This window comes from Podarcis raffonei, chromosome 8, assembly GCF_027172205.1.
Source record: "Podarcis raffonei isolate rPodRaf1 chromosome 8, rPodRaf1.pri, whole genome shotgun sequence".
Classification (NCBI taxonomy): domain Eukaryota; kingdom Metazoa; phylum Chordata; class Lepidosauria; order Squamata; family Lacertidae; genus Podarcis; species Podarcis raffonei.
Window position 1 is genome coordinate 77,758,429 of NC_070609.1, and position 19,707 is coordinate 77,778,135.

The following is a 19,707-nucleotide window of genomic DNA, read 5'->3' on the forward strand; positions in this document are numbered from 1 at the left end:
GGGGGGAAAAATATGAACGAATTCCTATGCCTCATAAATAACCCAGAGATGCATTTTAAATAAAATAACATATTCTCCTCATGTAAAAACACACTGATTCCCGGACCGCCCAGGGCCGGATTTAGAAGGCGATTGGGCCGCATCCAGCCCACGGACCTTAGGTTGCCTACCCCTGGGTTATATCTTCAGAAATGCCAAGTAAAGCTGGCTTAAGCTGGTTTTCTTTGTTGGCAAATGCTCTTGGGGAGACGGCGACCTCCCCCCCAGAACCTCTGAGCGTCTCCCGGTAGGCACATCTCTGGAATGGCATGTCCCTTCATCTCCGGAGTGCCTTCTTCAACACTTCTCATATGAAAAGTGCACACAAGTCTTCTGGCATCTTACAACAACAAGAAGAAAAATCTGTAGATGTAAACTACATTTTATTTGCATTCTATACAGACAATCCATAATCACATCTGTGTTCTCTAAGTTCTGACAGAACAACTGTTGCATACTGCAAAAGTGAAAGTACAGTACAGTGGTATCTCGGGTTAAGTACTTAATTCGTTCCAGAGGTCCGTTCTTAACCTGAAACTGTTCTTAACCTGAAGCACCACTTTAGCTAATGGGGCCTCCTGCTGCTGCCGTGCCGCCGGAGCACGATTTCTGTTCTCATCCTGAAGCAAAGTTCTTAACCTGAAGCCCTATTTCTGGGTTAGTGGAGTGTGTAACCTGCAGTGTGTGTAACCTGAGGTACCACTGTACAAAAACACGCTCAGACGGAAGAGATAAGACAGTCTTCCATTCCTACACTCTTCTCAGACATCTCATGTGATTTATGCTAATCATACCAGCAGTATCAGTTGCATAAAATCCCAACACTCTTACCTCTTCTGTCAAGGTCATGTTGACTATAAAGTAGGGCCAGAAGAAGCCTGGGTTTCACTTTCTCTCTCTATCTCTTTTCCTTCTGGTACGGTGTTTTGTATATATACTCATACCTTGGATCCCCAAACACCTTGCAAGTCAAACGTTTTGGCTCCCAAACAACGCAAACTTGGAAGTGAGTGTTCCGATATGTGAACGTTCTTTGGAACCCAAATGTCCAACGTGGCTTCCACGGCTTCTGATGGGCTGCAAGAGCTTCCTGCAGCCAATCGGAAGCCGTGCCTTGGTTTCCGAATGTTTTGAAAGTCAAACGGACTTCCGGAACGGATTCCATTTGACTTCCGAGGTACGACTGTGGTATGTTTAGTGTTAAGTTTTAGACTTATTATTAGTTACTGCAAGCCTGCTGCAACTGGATGTCTTATGGACGGTGCCAATCCTGAATGTATTGGATTTGTGACCATTATACTCATTTGCCTTCAGTAGCAGTAAAGCTCTGCTGGATGAAATGAAATTGCCTCTGGTCTATTTTTTGGAATCCTGCAACATGTTTAAGTTTTTACTCTAACTATACATTGGGAACTATTCTGGATCAATAGAATTTCAGTGACGCTCCCCACCTGGGATTTCCAGCAACTGAAATTCAGAAGTCTCGGACAGTGGAGTTGGAGCATAGCCATTGTAGCTAATCTTCTTTTGAAGCCTTCCTTTCCTTCTCCTGCTCTGCTGTTCATCGATGCCCATTTTCCCGCCTTTTGACATGCAGTATAAAAGGCAACGCAGATTTCGTGGTGGAGATCAGCAAGCTGTCCAAGAAAGCTGGCTGCAGATTGATCATCTGTCCAGAAGCAGAAAATCGAGGTGACCGCTGGATCCAGGTAGGTTGGAGTGTCCATTGGGGAGGCGGGCAGGCAGGTGGAAGTGTGAGCAAACTATTGAATTATTTTGTTCAATGTATTTACCATTTATCAGCCTGGCAAAAACGGCCAAGGAGGGTGCAAGGCAGAGTTGTGAAGGGTGCAGCCTGGGGAGCGTTCCAAGAAGAGAAGAGTTTGGATTTGATACCAAACGCGGGTGGCACTGTGGGTTAAACCACAGAGCCTAGGACTTGCCGATCAGAAGGTCGGCGGTTTGAATCCCCGTGACGGTGTGAGCTCCCGTTGCTCAGTCCCTGCTCCTGCCAACCTAGCAGTTTGAAAGCACATCAAAGTGCAAGTAGATAAATAGGTACCGCTCCGGCAGGAAGGTAAACGGCGTTTCTGTGCGCTGCTCTGGTTCGCCAGAAGCGGCTTAGTCATGCTGGCCACATGACACGGAAGCTGTACGCCGGCTCCCTCGGCCATTACAGCGAGATGAGCGCTGCAACCCCAGAGTCGGCCACGACTGGACCTAATGGTCAGGGGTCCCTTTACCTTTTTAAGGAGCCTCAAAGTGGCTAACGTTCTCCTTTCCCTTCCTCCTCCACAACAAACACTCTGTGAGGTTAGTGAGGCTGAGAGACTTCAGAGAAGTGTGACTAGCCCAAAGTCACCCAGCAGCTGCATGTGGAGGAGCGGAGACGCGAACCCGGTTCCTCAGATTACGAGTCTACTGCTCTTAACCACTACACCACACTGGCTCCAAGGGCCAGAGGGTCTTGGGGTTCCTCACTCCTTTCTTCTGCCCACGCAGATGTCTTATTTCTTCCCTGTTTTCTTTAATGGCACCAGGATGAGATGGAGATCGGCTACACGCAAGCGCCACACAAGTCCTTTCCCGTGGTCTTCGACTCCCCAAGAAACGGAGAGCTGGACGGCTTTCCCTTTAAGGCAGTTCTGGTAGGAATCCCTCCCGCCTTTGCCTTATTTTGCCTTCAAATTAGAACCTTTGAATTTGTTGTTGTTTTTTTTAATGCTGCAATAGTGCAATTTGCATGAAGGGTTTGAGTGATAAGGCAGCTCCACAGTTGCACCCCCGTCTGCCTGCCCCGATACTGGTTTGTTATTATATTGTTCCCTTTATGCGGGTTTTTAAAATATAACATTTTGTTTTTCATACAATTTGAACAAGTTCTAATCAGTTTCAATACAATGTTCTCTTAACTTAACGGTTTTGACTTCCCATCCTTATTTCCATGATGTTTCTTTTCAAACCCTTTATCTACTGCCATAAATGTAATACTTAATCTATAACATATATACTAATTTACATTCCTTTATCATTCTCATTCCTTTACTTACGGTATATTTCCAGTCCCACCTGCCATTTCATTTGACTATAATATTTTCCCAGATAGCCCCTAAAGGGATCTCCACTCTTCGACAAACACGTCGTCTTTTGGCACTCTTAATTTTGCTGTCAATTCCGCCATCTCCGTATAGTCTGTTTTTGTGTTTTTATGCTGTAAACCACCCTACAATCATTGGTTGAAGGGTGGTAGAAAAAATGATTGAATGTGTTAGAGACCTGGTAGATTACTGTGGTCTGCAGGATATTCTCTCCTGCGGGTTCCAAAGATCTCGGAAGCCCACTCTGCTGTGATTTAGAGCAGGACCTTCACTGTGGCTGCTCCTTTTATCTGGCGTAGTCTTCCTCCCCACTGGATCTGCCCTTTCCGGAAACCATGGAAGGCATTTTTGTTCCAACAGCCTTTCCCAGCTGGATAAATGCATATTTACCATGAGCGCCCACTTATTAGGGTTTTAGGCTTGTTTCAAATGTATCTTTTAATGTTTTTAATGTTTAATGCTTTTATTATTTAACAAACCACTGTATTTTAATACTTTGTTGGAAGCCGCCCAGAGTGGCTGGGGAAACCCAGCCAGATGGGCAGGGTATAAATAATAAATTATTATTATTATCTGCTGTTTTGTTTTGTTTTTAAACTTTGGCTTTTTTGCTGTTTCCAAAGTGCATTGTCTTGAGAAAATTGCACAGAAGGCGATTAATAAAATGATTAGGATAATGATAATGCTTGCATGCATCTACCTGCCTACCTAATCTGTATTAGCCCTCTTTTTTTCCGCTTTGTGCCATACACTCTGCAGGATCTGACCTGCAGGATCAGACCTCACCTGGAGTACTGTGTCCAGTTCTGGGCACCACAGTTCAAGAAGGACACTGACAAACTGGAACGTGTCCAGAGGAGGGCAACCAAAATGGTCAAAGGCCTGGAAACGATGCCTTATGAGGAACGGCTAAGGGAGCTGGGCATGTTTAGCCTGGAGAAGAGGAGGTTAAGGGGTGATATGATAGCCATGTTCAAATATATAAAAGGATGTCACATAGAGGAGGGAGAAAGGTTGTTTTCTGCTGCTCCAGAGAAGCGGACACGGAGCAATGGATCCAAACTACAAGAAAGAAGATTCCACCTAAACATTAGGAAGAACTTCCTGACAGTAAGAGCTGTTCGACAGTGGAATTTGCTGCCAAGGAGTGTGGTGGAGTCTCCTTCTTTGGAGGTCTTTAAGCAGAGGCTTGACAACCATATGTCAGGAGTGCTCTGATGGTGTTTCCTGCTTGGCAGGGGGTTGGACTTGATGGCCCTTGTGGTCTCTTCCAACTCTATGATTCTATGATCTGTCTATTGGCAACTGAATTTTGCAGCCGGCCGTACACAATTCGAATCGCCCACACAAACACCCTTTTGCGTCACTCCACCCTGTAGCTTCTGCATTTCAAACGCAATGGACACGAGGTCATTTTCATAGAGGGGCAGCCTTGTCGCCCAGATCACTCCTAATTCTGTTGCCCTTTGCTGCCCACCCCAGGGCCCGGATTTTGGCTACGTGACCCGGAAGGCGGAAGGCAAAGGCAACAGCGTCTCCACTTTGGACTCATTTGGGAACCTTGAAGTCAGCCCTCCAGTGACTGTCAGGGGCAAAGAGTACCCCTTGGGGAGGATCATCATCGGGAGCGCCTTACCCATGTAGGTGGAGAGGGTGTGTGTTGGGGGGGGGGAGAAAAAGCGCTGGCGTAGTGAAGCATCTGACAAGGACTTGCATGCACAAGCAAGAGCCCTCTGGACCTCCTCCTCGTCTCCCTTTCAGCTTGCTTCTTCATCCATGTCTCACTCTAGCCCAGGCAACAGTGGGAAGGGAGGAGGAGGTACACAGAAAGTTGCTTTATCCTGAGCCATATCATTGCTCAATCTAGGCTGGTCAATCTGGGCTGGTTTTCTTTAAAAAAGTTTATTTATACTTTTTGAATTTATACGTTTCATAAATTTTACAATCGTTTTAGCATTTCAACGTTTGACCCGCCCCCTTTCTGTGGTTCCTTACATTTATTTTTAAATACCTTCTGTGTATCCAAATTCATTTAATTTTCTCATCTAATTATCTACTCTTATGGAACTGCAGGTTATTACAATAACCCTGCCAATGTTCTTATCTGCTTACAGTTTATCTGTAAATATTCACGAAACCATTTCCATTCTTTTATAAAAAAAAGTTATCTTGATTTCTTATTCGTCTGGTAAGTTATGCCATTTCTGCATCTTCCATAAGTTTTTGTATCCATTCTTCCTTTGCTGGGACTTCTGCTTCTTTCCATTTTGGGGCGAGTAACATTCTTGCTGCTATAGTCACATACATGAATAAGTTTCTATACAATTTAGGTAGTTCTGTCCCTATATAATTCCCAAAAGAAAAGCTTCTGGTCTCTCTCTCTCTCTCTCTCTCTCTCTCTCTCTCTCTCTCTTTTACAAAGGTTATTTTAAACATCCTTTTCAATTCATTATATATCATTTCCCAGTAAGCTTCAACCTTACTACAAGACCACCACATATGATAAAAAGATAAAACGGTTCTTTTTATCATATGGTTGTTGGTTTTTTTTAAAAAAAATCTGGGCTGGTTGTAAGGAGGCAGGTGGATGAGAAGTCTGTTGAGAACACTTGGTGCACTCTGATGGACCAGGCACTGGCGGATATGAAATTGGGCTGGGTAGTACTTTCACGGAGGCAAAGTCCTTGCCTTTGGAATGGATGCCTAACCCTAAACTCTGCCTCTCTTTACTTCCTAGGCCTCACAGGGACAAGATGGTCAAAGTCGTGCGGGACTTCCTCTATGCCCAGGAAGTACAATCGCCCATCGAACTGTATTCTGCCTGGCTGCTGGTGGGGCATGTGGACGAGTTCATGTGTTTTGTCCCAGCCTCTGACAGAAAGGTACTGCGATGGATGCAGAGGGATGGTGCGAGGCCATAGCTGTCAACCGTTCCTTATTTGGCGGGAAAGTCCCTTGTCCCAGCGCCGTGTCCTGCTGCTGTCCCTTATTGATGATGTCCCTTAAATTTCCCGGGTTTCAAAGGAAGCAGCTCCTCTCCCTCCCTCCCTCCCTGCCGGCCAGGGAGGAGGGAGGCTCCAACTGTGTTGCTTGGCTGCGTTGCTCACCCAATAAGGAGTCTAAGAACAACTGGGGGGTGGAGCTTGCATGCCTTGTGCCGATCAAATCGGCTGCGTTGCCTGGGGACTCGCCTTTGCTCAGCGCTTCCCAGCGGAGAGGTGACGGTGGTTTTCCTTGCTGCATCCCCTTTGCCGGGTTGCTGCGCTGTGGGAACCACCGCTTGAGGCTTCGTTTGGCTGCTGGCTGGGCTTTCTGCCTTTGGCTCATAGGGGCTCAGAAGTCGAACACCCCTGTGCTCTGAAAATCCCTTATTTCGGCTGCTGGTCCCTTATTTTCGAGGCTGCTGGTTCCTTATTTTCAAATCTGTAAGTTGACAGCTATGTGCAAGGCACTAACTGGAGAAGGGAAGAAGGCTCAGAACCAGGGGATTGGTGGTGGGCTGATGAGTGGTCAGAGGGAGACGATGAAGCAGACTGAGAGGAGGAGGTTTTGGAAGCTGAAGAGACAACAGGGTTTAGTGAGCAGGAAGAGGCTGTGGCAGAGAGCAGTCCAGACACAGAGGCGGGAGAGGAGAGGAACAAGGCAACAGATAAGGCTGGCTGCAGAAGAACCCAGGGAGCCTCCCCCTGCTGCCATGTCTAGATCCTCTCCCCCTTGGTCTCCCAGAACATGAAGAGAAGTAAAATGGTGGAGTAATGAGAAACTAGGTGAAGGAATCTGAGATTACTTGGGAAGGACTCAGGAGACTGTTAGGGAGTGGTGGGAAGGCTACTTCAATCCTACTGGCAAGTGTTATTGTGATCGCTGTTTGGGTTTCTTTGAATAAAGAGTTAACGCCCCTGACAATGGGTGTTTTGTTGCTGACTCCAGGCCCAGACAGGTACACCCTGTCCACTGCTTTCAGCCTTTAAGTGCATTTTAACCTGTTTACTCAGAGGATATTTGTTCCCTCATATTTTGAAACCCACCCAATCTAAAAGGCAGTGAACAGAAGCTGTTGGCAACATAGGTAATAATGATAATAATAATTTATTATTTATTCCCCACCCAACTGGCTGGGCCTCCCGAGCCACTCTGGCCATTTCCCAGCAGAATATTAAAAACACGCTAAAACATCAAACATTAAAAACTTCCCTATACATGGCTGCTTTCAGATAGCTGTTTATTTCCACAAGGCGGGCGCCACTACCGAGAAGGCCCTCTGCCTGGTTCCTTGTAACCTCGCTTCTCGCAGGGAGGGAACCCTCGGAGCTGGACCTCAGTGTCTGAGCTGAACAATGGGGTGGAGACGCTCCTTCAGGTATACTGGGCTGAGGCCGTTTAGGGCTTTAAAGGTCAGCACCAACACTGAATTGTACTTGGAAACTTTGGAAGCCAATGTGGGTTTTTCAGGACCGGTGTTATGTGGTCTTGGCGGCCACTCCCAGTCACCATTCTAGCTGCCACATTCTGGATTAGTTGTCATTTCCAGGTCACCACTCTGGCAAGACAGTCTGCGGGCAGGTAGGGTCTCAGCCTGTGTACCGATGGAGCTGGTAGGCAGCTGCAGTTCCAGAGGGCACCATGTTGGCTACCCCTGAGCTGCAAGTACATTTTGCAGCCTGTCTCACTTCATTCCCTCTGTTCCTCTCCAGGGTTTCCGCCTGCTTCTGGCCAGCCCCAGTCGCTGCTACAAGCTTCTGAAGGAGAAGGAGCAGGAGGGGTACGGCGATGCCATGATGTTTCATGGTAAGGTGGCTCTCCTTTCTCCTCTGCAGGAGCCGACATGAAGTCTGGGCAGGAAGTTGCATACTTCTCATTAAGGCCCCAAGAAGCTAAACCTCACAACTGAACTACCCCATCTCACTCTGTCCAAGGGGTTGCTGTTTTTTGCTCAAAATCAGGGGTGGGGAACCTCAAGCCTGGGGACCAAATATGCCCCCCCCCCAAGTCTTATTTACCTGGCTCTCATCTGAGCTAAATATTACAGTGCAGTATGGAGCTGGGGACATGTATTTTGAACCAGTAATTTAAGGGGTGGCGGTGGGGAACATAACAGTCATAACATGAATGAAGCAGCCGCCTGATTCTTATTACAGGGCTAGGCAAAGACGACAAAGAAATTTCAATAACAACAATCCTGGCTGACAAATCCTTGAGGAGCATCAATGAGTATTACCAGGTAATTGTCACACCCCTTTCCCCCAGATAATGACACATAGTCATTTGGTTATGAACCTGGACACTTTCTAAATGATATTCATTGTGATGACGAGTCTGACTGACGGATGTTCACCTAGTGAGCTTCATGGCAGAGTGGAGATTTTAATTCTGGCGTCCAGGGTCCTTGAGCCACACCCTAACCGCTATACAATATAGATCCTTTCCTCTGTGCTGGAATAGAAATCTGCAGATCACAGGGAGGCAGCGACAAGCTCCCTGCCATGTGCTTGTGGCAGAGAAGTTTCCTGGCACAGACAGGCTGTTGCAGAGATGCACGCAAGCTGCAAGGGAATCTTTGCAGTCGGGCTTCTGCAAGGGAAAGGGAAATTGTCATTTGAGTTGGGATGAGTTCATGGGGTGTTAGAGACAGGAGTGGCTTTGTGGGGGGTGAAGACCCATGAAGTGATAAAGGGAATGGCAGGTGAAGAGGAAGTAGGCTGGAAGGGACTAGGATGAAGCTCAAAGGTTCCGAGGAAAGCTTTTGTGGAACTGAAAAATTCAGGAAGGGCTGCATGCTTGGGACTGAGTATGTATCAGTCTGGTCAAAAGAGACAAGCTAAGGAGAAGGACCATTGTTCAGTGGTACAGCACCTGGCTTGCATGTGGGATGTCAAAGGTTCAGTCCCCCACGGCATCTCTAAGTGGGGCATCTGAAAACCCTGGAGAGCCATTGCTGCCAGTCAGTGTAGAGGAAACTGGGCAGCCAGAGGCACAAAAACTGGTGTAGGGACTGAAGTGCCAAGGATCCCACTGTTGGGAAATTGGTGGTATGCTATGGAACAGAAACTACTGTTTATGTGCAAGGCCACAAACACGCACCATGCAATCTGTGGCAGTGTTAGGAAATTCCACCAGGAGCATGACTCCATTGACACACCTGTCAAATCTTTAACTGCATTGTGCCTTCACTTGTAGTGATGCAATGAATTCCTCTCTCTGAGGCATGTCTTCTCTCACTTCCTAGAAATGCATTGACTGGAACAGAGACCTCCTCAAAGAGGAGCTGGAACTGGAAGAGGAAGACATCATAGACATCCCCCAGCTCTTCACTCGCTCTTCTTACAGCCCCAGCAAAGCTGTTGCTTACTTCCCGGACATAGTAAGGCTCTGCTCAAAAGGTCCTTTTGTAATGAGCCACCACACATGCCAGACAGATGCCTGGCCACAGATGCAGTTTTCTCCCTAAGGGGCCAGATTTGGCCCAGTGGCCTCAAGTGCCCATCACTTCCATGGGGCAAGGGGGTGGCCTGGTTGGCAAGATGCAGCAATTAGGGCAATGATAGAGAATGTTTGTCATGGAGGTCCTGGGTGCAGCATCTACAAATAGGGTTGCAAATGTTGCTGACAATCTTTGAACTGGATGAATCCAAGGGTCTGATGCTGTGCAAGGTAGGCCTCTCCCTCCCCAATTCCTGTCTGGAGCTGCTCTTAAAATGACAGCGTCTCCCATCCCCCAAATTTTTTTTTTATGTCAACACTTTACTTGGGCACCGTATTTTTCGCTCTATAAGACGCACTTTTCCCCTCCTTAAACGTAAGGGAAAATGTGTGTGCATTTTATGGAGCGAGTTAAGCCAGAACAATGAGAGGGAGCGCTGCGCAGCACTCTGTCTTGCTGTTCTAGGTTTGGGCTTAGCTGTGCAAAGCCTCCGCAGGGCAGCGGGGTGCTTTCATCCCGCTGCCCTGCGGAGGCTTTGCGGGCTGTCCCAGAAGCCTCCGCAGGACACGGGGATGAAAGCTCCCCGCTGCCCTGCGGAGGCTTTGCACAGCTAAGCCCAAACCTAGAACAGCAAGACAGAGTGCTGTGCAGCGCTCTCTCTAGCTATTCTGGCTTTTGGATGGCCCCCGCGAAGCCTCCGTAGGGCAGCAGGACGAAGGCTTCCCGCTGCCCTGCGGAGGCTTCATGCGGCTCTTGCGGGAAGGGGGGGAAGGGATAGAGTGTGCGGCTCTGTCCCCCCACGTCTCAGAAAAGCCCCCCAAGAACCGTGCTCCCTTTAAAAAGCACGTGGTTCTTGCTGGAGATGGGGGAAGGTACAGAGGGCAGCTTAGAGGGACGCGGGCGGCGCTGTGGGTAAAACCTCAGTGCCTAGGACTTGCCGATCGTATGGTCGGCGGTTCAGATCCCTGCGGCAGGGTGAGCTCCCGTCGTTCGGCCCCAGCTCCTGCCCACCTAGCAGTTCGAAGGCACTCTTAAGTGCAAGTAGATAAATAGGTACTGCTTTATAGCGGGAAGGTAAATGGCGTTTCCATGTGCCGCGCTGGTGCTGGCTGGCCAGCTGCAGCTTCGTCACGCTGGCCACATGACCCGGAAGTGTCCTCGGACGGCACCGGCTCACGGCCTCTAGAGCGAGATGAGCACGCAACCCTAGAGTCGGACACGACTGGCCCGTACGGGCAGGGGTACCTTTACCTTGGGCAGCTTACCCGCGCACAGCCACTTCCGGGCAGGGGGAGCCTTCATCCCACTGCCCGGGAGAGGCTTCAGCGGCTATCCCAGAAGCCAGATCTCTCTTGCTGTTCTGGCTTCTGAGATTCAGATTTTTTTTTGTCCCCCCCCCCAAAAAAACCTAGGTGCGTCTTATCATAGGTGCATCCTATAGAGCGAAAAATACGGTAATTTCCAGCGAGTGGATATTGCGAGGAATACTCTGGAGCAAAAGGTTATAAATGCCCATAGCAGTTTCAGAGTCCCCTTCTCATGTCTCATTTGCAGGTGAACATGCTTGTCCTGGGAAAATACCTGGGCATCCCAAAGCCCTTTGGACCAATCATCCATGAGCAGTGCTGCTTGGAAGAGGAGGTCCGCCATCTGCTGGAGCCACTGGGGTTGTCCTGCACCTTCATAGATGACTACGAAACCTACCACGAGGGTCTCGGCGAGGTCCACTGTGGCACCAATGTCCGACGCAAGGCCTTTTCCTTCAAGTGGTGGAACATGACCCCTTGAGCGTGGAGAGATCCACAACCTGCCCTCCTTGCAGGCGAGGAAGATGCCAGGGCAGCTGCTGTGTAGCTTATGCTTAGCTGCAGAATCGTCCCTTTCCAGGGAACTGCGTACGGTTCCTGTCTTGCCCAGGACTTTTGATTAACTTCAAGGGCCGAGCTGGTTGCTCGCCCTCTTTTTCACGCTCCCAGGTCCACCCACGCATTTCATTCCCCCGGTATGTCACTCTGCAGTCTGAGCCAGATGAAGAGACCATGTTTGCTGCTCAGGAACAATCCAGGCATTCAAATGAGATCACAGATCTCTAGCCTGTTATCTTTTAAAGCTGGGATTTTTGGGGAGGACGGAAAGGGGCTTGAGTGCCTGTTTTTAGTGTAAGGCAGGTCAGACACACAGAGCCAGTTCTAAGTTACGCAGCATGCAATCCTTCAAGGACCCAGATTTAGGGCTGATGCACAGGACAGGGGGTCAGTCCAAAAATTTCTGTGCCGAGGATCTCCCCCTGCCCCCATGGCACTGTGAAGAGGCTACACCTCTCTAAGCCTTAGCAGAATAAGGAGTGTGAAAAGCATACATTTCTTTGGTTTTTTTAATGAATTATGTAATGGCTGCAGTCTATACCTCTGTTTTTGATGATTGCAAAAAAAGGCGCGCAAATGTTTTTCGCTTGCATTTTAAGGAGCGTTTGAATAAACTTGTGGAGAAAAGTTGAGCGCTGAGCAAAGTCTTTTGTTGGATGCTGGTGCTGGGGAGGTGAGCTAATTCATACATGATCTTCCATAATCCTCTAGACCAGCCTTTCTCAGCCTGTGGGTCCCCAGATGTTGAACTACAACTCCCATCATCCCTAGCTAGCAAGGCCAGAGCTCAGGGATGATGGAAGTTGTAGTCCAACAACATCTGGGGACCCACAGGTTGAGAACCACTGCTCTAGACCGAAGTGACATGACAAAAGGTACATGACACAGAGAAAGTGGGTAGGGAAAAGTTCTCTCTCTTGTAATGCTAGAACTCTTAGGCAGCCAGTGAAGCTGAATTATGCAGCAAGTTACACTGCGGAACTCCCTCCTACAGTGCTGTTACATGCATAAAGCTCTACGCAATGTTGTCGTTTATTTAAACATTTATTTTGAGAAATATATATAAAAAAACCCCAAGAAAAACCATAGGAGTTACATGACTAGGCTAGGAACATACCCCACCAGATTTAAACCCAAAATTCTTCATTTTATCTCTGAGCTCTTCCTCCACAATGAAGAGAGTGGGGACAAGAAGGGACCAGAGGGGGAGACACTAGAACAGGTGAACTGTCTAGGTCTGGAAGCAAAAAGCCAGGGTTTTTGTTTTTTAAAAGTATTAACAACAGAGTAATGTCACGCTTTGCTGCAGAGGGAGGGTCTGTTTCCTCTTTCTCCCACCCACCCTGACCCTTGCAAATACGTTATCCCCGAAGTTCTGTTCCAGTTAGGTTTCTCCTCGAAATGTCCTCATGTACCACACACATCCATGAAAGAAAATCTCTTCTGTATGAGGTATGTAACTTGACTAGACAGACAAACAGGAATGGAGACAAAAGCAAATGCTTCAGGTGTAGGTTTAGATCCAATTTTTTTTCTTAAAATAAAAAAGACAAATAATAATGCAATGTACAGCCCCTATTTCTTCCCCACCCTCCCCCCAAAAAACAAAAACTTTAGGGTTGCTCCCTCTAACCCAGCATCCCGGAAAAGCCCCCAACCTTTTCAAGAACTCTGAACCTGCAAATGTTAACGTGGTATGGGACTAACCCCCCCCCCCAAAAAAAAACAGAGAGCTAGCAGATTCAAGGAAGGGAAAGGGGGGAGAAGAGGGGACCTACTGCTAGAAAAAGAGGGAGTTCATGCTGGGACAGAGAGGAGGCAAGTTCTGTTTCAAAGGCACCAAAATTTCTCCAACACAACACACGGCCGCAGAAGGGAGAAGGAACTAATAGACTTGTAACAGGAATCTGGGGGCCAACTAATATTTCATCGAGGAGGCTGAGAGGTTCTTTAAGTCATCCCAAAGCACCTTTGCATAACTGTCACCCCCCCCCCGCCCAAGGCGCCTAAAACCAGGAACTGTAACAGTTTTAAATGGGGGGGGGGTTGAAGCCTATGGGTATCTGCAACGTACATGAGGGACACCCTTGCAACTTGCACCAGCTGCAAGCGTGGCCCTGACTGTTTTTTGAGGGGGGGATAAACTCCCTCTCCCTTGCTAGAAGGATCCATGAGGCTCACATAGAATTTGGTTAAGAAGAGTGGAAATAGTGGAGTGAGTGGGAGAAGGAAGGAGATTCCTTCCATCCAAGTAGCTGAATCAGGACTTTAAATTCTCTATCAACAAAGCAAAAGGGCGCCCCCCCCATTCAAACCAACGGTCGCTCCTCCTGCTTCTCTCCCCCCTCTTATGACTGGGGCTCTGCAAATAAATTCAACCATTCGCTAGGAGGCTGCCGAATGTGACAGCGCCCCCGTGTGGTGGACTGGCCTGGTATTTACAACACTCCCAAGACAGAAGCAGTCGGCTGAGGTGCCTTTTGGAATTCTTGACTACAATTCCCATCGCTTCTGGCCACTGGCCATGCTGTCTTGGGCTGATGGGAGTTGCAGTTCCACAACGCCATCAAAGGGTTCCCCACTCCCATTTTAGCAGGCGGGGAGCTTATGAAAATCTGCAGTACGGGAGGCACCTCATCAACAGAAAAATCTACGTAATTAAGAAAAAAAAAACCTTTTGCAGAAGCCTCGAGCTTGTGGAAGTCTGTAGTGCAGCAGGCACGCTTTTTTTAAAAAAATCTGAGATACTTTAAGGACAGCCTTCTTGCAGAGACCTCGAGGTTTCTTGGGAACAAAATATATATATATATACAAGAAAGATGGCCCCTTCCACAAAGGAGGAAATCGTTTCCAGCTGCAGGGGAGGGTGGGGGGAAAAGAAGGGTTAGCCTTCTCAAAATGCTGGTTACTGGTCTGCCGCTTAAAGTATCGGCTATGGGAAAGGAAAACAGAAAAAAATGGGCGAATTTGGACAAACAGTCCTGCCATTTTCATCGAAATTCAAAAGAAGAAGCAGATCTCTCTTGACGTAATGTCCCACCTCCATGCCCCCCCCCCACCAAAGAAACCAAAATACAAAGCAACCTGTCTTGGGGAAAAGGGCAGGGTGGGCGGGGAAGTCAATGTTAACTGGTAGCTGGAAGCTTCAAATTGCTTATCAAATACGAAATCTTGGGTAGTCTAAGGAGACGAGTGCCGGTGCCTGGAATCTCCCCATCGCGTACGGATCCCATGTCCCCATTGCACACGACGGGAGCAGCAACTGCCTTGTCGGGGGGTGTGGGACGGCGGGGAGGAGGAGGAAGAGGCCCCCGCGTGGGTCAGAGCGTGCGCGGGTTGTACTCTGGCAGCTTCTTCAGCTTCTCATTCTCAGCCTCGCTCTCGTCGCGGGCAATCGCGAGGGAGTGGGCGTAGCCCATCGCCACCTGAGCAAAGTGAAAAAGGACAGGGCAGGGGTGTTAGGAAGATCCAAAGTTCTGGAGAGCGGCCAGCCAGAGGCCGCACAAAGCCAAGCCCGCAAGTAGGGCCCTCAGAGAGAAACAGCACCCATGCCTTTCCCACTTGTGGTTCTCAGTCAGTGGCATCTGGAGGTAAACTGGATAGGAAGGGTCCATCTATTTCATGCATTTGAACGCCACTGACAAGTGGACCTGCTTAAGAAAAGAGCCTTACAGCTGGATCAGGTCCACTTAGTGCAGCCCCCTGTTCTCACAGTGGCCAACCAGATGCCAGGATGTGAAAGCAACAGCCTTCTTATGCTCTTCTTTTTCACCATTCTAAGGTTCACTGCCACTGTCCAGGGAGGTTCCATTTAGGAATCATAGGAAACTTAAGTTGAGCCCTGCAGCTGGATCAGGCCCATCCAGCCCAGCATCCTGTTCTCAGCAACCATCCCAAAGGGAAACCCAAAAGGAGGACCCGAGTGCAAAAGCAGCAAATTTTCCCTCCTGTGGCTTCTGGCAACGGGTAGAGGAATAGTGGGAGGTAGAACGTGGCCGTACTTTGCTCCATGAATTGGTCCAACCCTCTTTTAATGCGATCCACGTCGGTGGCCATCGGCAAACCTCCCTCCCACAAGATGCAACGACAGCCACAAACTTGAAAAGAGAATTACCGCATTGCCCCAAATATAAGCTGTGCCTGCAAATAAGCTGCAGCTATAAAATTCAAGATTTATTTGCGGGTGCAGCCTGCCTCCCGACACTACCGCCCTGAACGGGGTAGGGGTGGGGAGTGGTGGGTGGGCAGGCGGGCTGTGTGCCATTGCCCCGTGCTGCTTCCGGGGGGGGGGGGTAGAGGAGCTGTGCCACTTTGCTGGCGGCCTTCCCCCTTCCGGCAAGCTTGGGATACGTGGTCGGGATGGACGCTGTTGTCCCACACCCCCGACAGCCCTCGAATATAAGTCGCACTTAACTTTTCACAACTGGAATTTGGAAAAAAGTGTCGCTTATATTCAGCCAATACGGTAGATTGGGGCAGGGGGGTTGGTTGCCAGGCCAGGACACTCTTTCCCCCCTTTTGTGGGGACTCAAGAAACTTTCAGAAGGAGGTTTGGAACCACGAGGTGCTTCAAAAGGTGGTTCCTGGCTGCCACTACCTGCTCTTTCTTACCTGTTCTGTGTAGATGCCATCCAAAGTCTTCACCTCCTGAGCTGCAGTTGAGGACTTGGGCTTGTGGTCCCCGTAGCCCTGAGAAGACAGAAACGGGACTCAGACCCTCTCCAAATTAAAGAGCCAAGGCAGTTCTCCGCTCTGACCATGAATGCACAGAATGTCAGGAGGCCAGACCTCAAGCCTTTCCCCTCCATAGCACAGATCAATCACCTCGGTCCTTAGAAACCTGTTTGCCTTGTAAGTCTCTGGGTGGCACCAGGCAGCTGCCTTGCAGAGTCGGACCCACTGGTCCAATTAGTTCAGTGTTGCCTACATTCACAGGCAAAAACTCTTTTCCGGCATTTCAGAAAGGGGACATTCCCAGCCCTTCTCGGGAGACTGAACCTGGAAGCTTCTGAGCACAATTCAAAGTGTTGGTGCTGACCTTGAAAGCTCTAAATGGCCCCGACCCAGTATACCTGATGGAGTGTCTCCACCCCCATTGCTCAGCCCGGACACTGAGGTCCAGCTCCAAGGGCCTTCTGGCAGTTCCCTCCCTGCGAGAAGCGAGGTTACAGGGAACCAGACAGAGGGCCTTCTTGGTAGTGACACCCTCCCTGCAGAATGCCCTCCCGTCAGATGTTAAGGAAATAAACAACAGGCAGCCCTGTTTAGGGAAGTTTTTAACGTTTGAAGTTTTATCGTGTTTTTAATATTTTGTTGGGAGCCGGCCAGAGTGGCTGGGGAAACCTAGCCAGATGGGCGGGGTATAAACAATAAATTATTATTATTATTACTTCTGCATGCAAAGCAGATGCTCTACCACAGCCCACCTGAAGCTTCCAGTCCCAGTAAATTAAGAGCTGCTTTAAAGACAAACATTGGGAGCAGACCTAGCTCAATAATGCCTGCAATGACTGGCAGCAGCTCCCTCCTGGATTTCAGGCAGAGGACATTGCCTGCTCTACCTGGAGACAAAGACGTAAGACGAGTCTGCTGGATCAGGCCCATCTAGTCCAGCATCTTGTTCTCAGCGGCCAAACAGATGCCTGTGGGAAACTGGCAAGCGGAATTTGAGCGCAAGAGCGACACTCCCCCTCCTGCGGCCTCCAACAACTGGGGTTCAGGGGCATTACTGCCTCTTGCCAGTGGAAGCAGAGCATAGCCCCTGTGGCTAGTAGCCACTGATACACCTTATCTGCCAGGAAAATGCTGGAGACTGAATCTGGGACCTTCGGTGTGCACAGCAGACCCTTTTACCAGGGCTTTCCAAAAATGGCTTTGCATCATTGGCAAGAGGTGCAGGCCAACTTTTGCAAGGGAATATAGAAAAGCAGAATTGTAGACCTGGAAGGGACCCTGTGGGCCATCATCTTGTCCAACCCGCCCTGCAATGCAGGAACCTCAGCATGTGGTTCCCCATCCAATTTGAAACCACACCAGACCCTGCTTAGCTTTGCAAATGTGCTAGCAGCTTTACTTCTGCGCCACTAGGAGGATAATTAACCGAAGGCCACATTGTGCCACCAGCTTGACGCAACACTAATCTACCCAGACATTCGATGGCCCAAAGACTTGCCCCTGAAAGGGTCAGCTTTGAAAGCAGGCGATTTGGGAGTTTTCAAACTGTTTTTATGAGATTTGTATTCACACGTTTGTGAGCTCCCTTGGAAGGAGGGAGAGATAAGAATGTAATAAATCATAATAATTTGTATGTGTGAGAAATTGGTAGCTGGATCAGTGTAAGCCATGTATGACATATTACATTTTTTTTTACGTGCAAGATGCTTAAAGGTAAAGGTACCCCTGACCATTAGGTCCAGTCGTGGCCGACTCTGGGGTTGCGGCGCTCATCTCGCTTTATTGGCTGAGGGAGCCGGCGTACAGCTTCCGGGTCATGTGGCCAGCATGACTAAGCCGCTTCTGGTGAACCAGAGCAGCGCACGGAAACGCTGTTTACCTTCCCACTGGAGCGGTACCTATTTATCTACTTGCACTTTGACGTGCTTTCGAATTGCTAGGTTGGCAGGAGCAGGGACTGAGCAACGGGAAGTCACCTTGTCGTGGGGATTCAAACCGCCGACCTTCTGATCGGTAAGTCCTAGGCTCTGTGGTTTAACCCACAGCGCCACCCGCATCCCTAATCGGTTGCTAAAAAGCTGTGAATTGCACTGTTTTCCAGTCTGGAGCCTCATCTCTCGTGTTGAGAGTGCCTTTCACAGCATACAGCGAAAGTATTACAATTCACTTTAAGCAGCCATGGCTTCCCCCCCAAAGCATCATGGGAGCTGTAGTTTGTTAAAGGTGTTGTTGGCAGACCCCGCTATTCCCCTCCCAGAGCTGCAATTCCCAGAGTTCCCTGGGAAAGAGGAATCGATTGCTCAAGCCCAAGCTCTCGTTGTCACCTCCTCTGGAGTCGATGGGACCGAGAGGAAAGTCCTCACCTGGCCAAACCAAGCGGCAATGGAAAAGCCTTCCTTCTTCCTTCTTCCCTCCCCCAGATGTGGGCCTATCGCAGCAGCTACGTCTGCCCTCCTTACCAGTTCTCCAAAGGTCGGAGACGGGCCCCAACTGATTGTGCTCTCATCTGCAGCCACTATTATACTGCTCTTCCTGAAAACAGGTACACAAAGGAGGTTACTGTTTTGGAGAGCCCCAGAGCCCCCACCCCACAAATGCTGAAGCGGGGCCCCCTTCTCAACCTGGATGTGCTTGCCAGCTTGGGTAGACCCAGGGGCCCACACCTCGCAACAGGCTCCTCTGCCTCCGGAAGGCGGAAGAAGCGGTTACCAAGAAGCAGGGCCTTCTCTGCAGTGGCTCCCTGTTAGACGGAATATCTTCATCCCACAACAAAAAGGACAGTCGTACAAACCTGGATCTGGACCTTTTAAAGCACTGTGCGAAAGCTTGCAGTGGGATTTAACTGTGGGTACACTGAACACTGGTACAAGTGGAACCTTGGTTTTCGAGCACCTCGGAAGCCAAACAATTTGGCTGAAAACCCGGAAGTAATTGCTTTCGTTTTCAAACGCGCCTTGGAAGTTGAACAGCTTCCAAGGCGTGCTTTCCCCCCCATCTTTTTGCCGACTGCCCATTGATCCTGTTTTCAAACATTTCAGAAGTCTTCTGAAACGGATGACGTTCAAAAACCGAGGTTCCACTGTATATTGAATACAGGCTGGGGGACGGAAAATTTTGGCTTCCTGGACACCGCCGAACCACAACTCCCATCGGCCCAAGCAAATGTGTCCAATGGTCAGGGATGATCTGGAGGGCCAAAGAGGTCCACCCCCCCCCCACCCACAGGTGGAATAGTGTCAGATGAGGGGTGTGGGGACGACGACATACAGGTTCATCTGCAAAGCTCAGTGGGTGACCCCAGGCCTAGCCTGACTCGCAGGGTTCTTGTGAGGATACAAAAGGTTTGTGGGGAGAAGCACGTAGTCAAGAGCTCAGCCAGATTGGATCAGGCAAGTGGCCTTCTCTAGCCCAGCAACCCGTGACGGCAACACTCTCCCCAGAAATGGACAGAGGCTTGCAGCCTAGGACCCACGTTCCTATGGGATTGCCTCTTCTGGTATGCCCCGCAGAGGACCTTAAGGTCCACAAATGACAACATTTTGGAGGTCCCAGGTCGCAAGGTGGTTAGAGTGGTCTCAAGTAGGGCCAGGGCCTTTTCAGTACTGGCCCC

The 19,707-nt window shown here is 49.3% G+C and overlaps 2 protein-coding genes across 7 annotated transcripts in view; one reads left to right on the top strand and one right to left on the bottom strand.

The window, feature by feature from the left end:
* The window catches only part of LOC128419825 (protein-arginine deiminase type-3-like), a 32,304-nt gene extending 20,249 nt beyond the window's left edge, over nt 1–12,055 (top strand). Inside the window, exons 9-16 of the mRNA XM_053400979.1 lie at nt 1,637–1,748; nt 2,580–2,687; nt 4,620–4,777; nt 5,875–6,019; nt 7,832–7,925; nt 8,276–8,358; nt 9,364–9,498; nt 11,113–12,055. Of these exons, the coding sequence (XP_053256954.1) occupies nt 1,637–1,748; nt 2,580–2,687; nt 4,620–4,777; nt 5,875–6,019; nt 7,832–7,925; nt 8,276–8,358; nt 9,364–9,498; nt 11,113–11,346 (1,069 nt within the window). The 3' untranslated portion in view covers nt 11,347–12,055. The remainder of the gene's footprint in view (nt 1–1,636; nt 1,749–2,579; nt 2,688–4,619; nt 4,778–5,874; nt 6,020–7,831; nt 7,926–8,275; nt 8,359–9,363; nt 9,499–11,112) is intronic.
* A 1,699-nt stretch (nt 12,056–13,754) lies between these two features.
* Nucleotides 13,755–19,707, bottom strand: part of RCC2 (regulator of chromosome condensation 2) — a 33,440-nt gene continuing 27,487 nt past the window's right edge. For 4 of the 6 annotated variants that reach the window (XM_053400984.1, XM_053400980.1, XM_053400983.1 and 1 more), the window contains exons 11-13: nt 18,461–18,629; nt 16,035–16,112; nt 13,755–14,848 (exon numbers count right to left, since the gene is read on the bottom strand). In XM_053400984.1, coding sequence (XP_053256959.1) covers nt 14,744–14,848; nt 16,035–16,112; nt 18,461–18,629 — 352 coding nt within the window. In that variant the 3' untranslated portion in view covers nt 13,755–14,743. The remainder of the gene's footprint in view (nt 14,849–16,034; nt 16,113–18,460; nt 18,630–19,707) is intronic. The other 2 variants (XM_053400981.1, XM_053400986.1) reach the window with 2 other exon arrangements.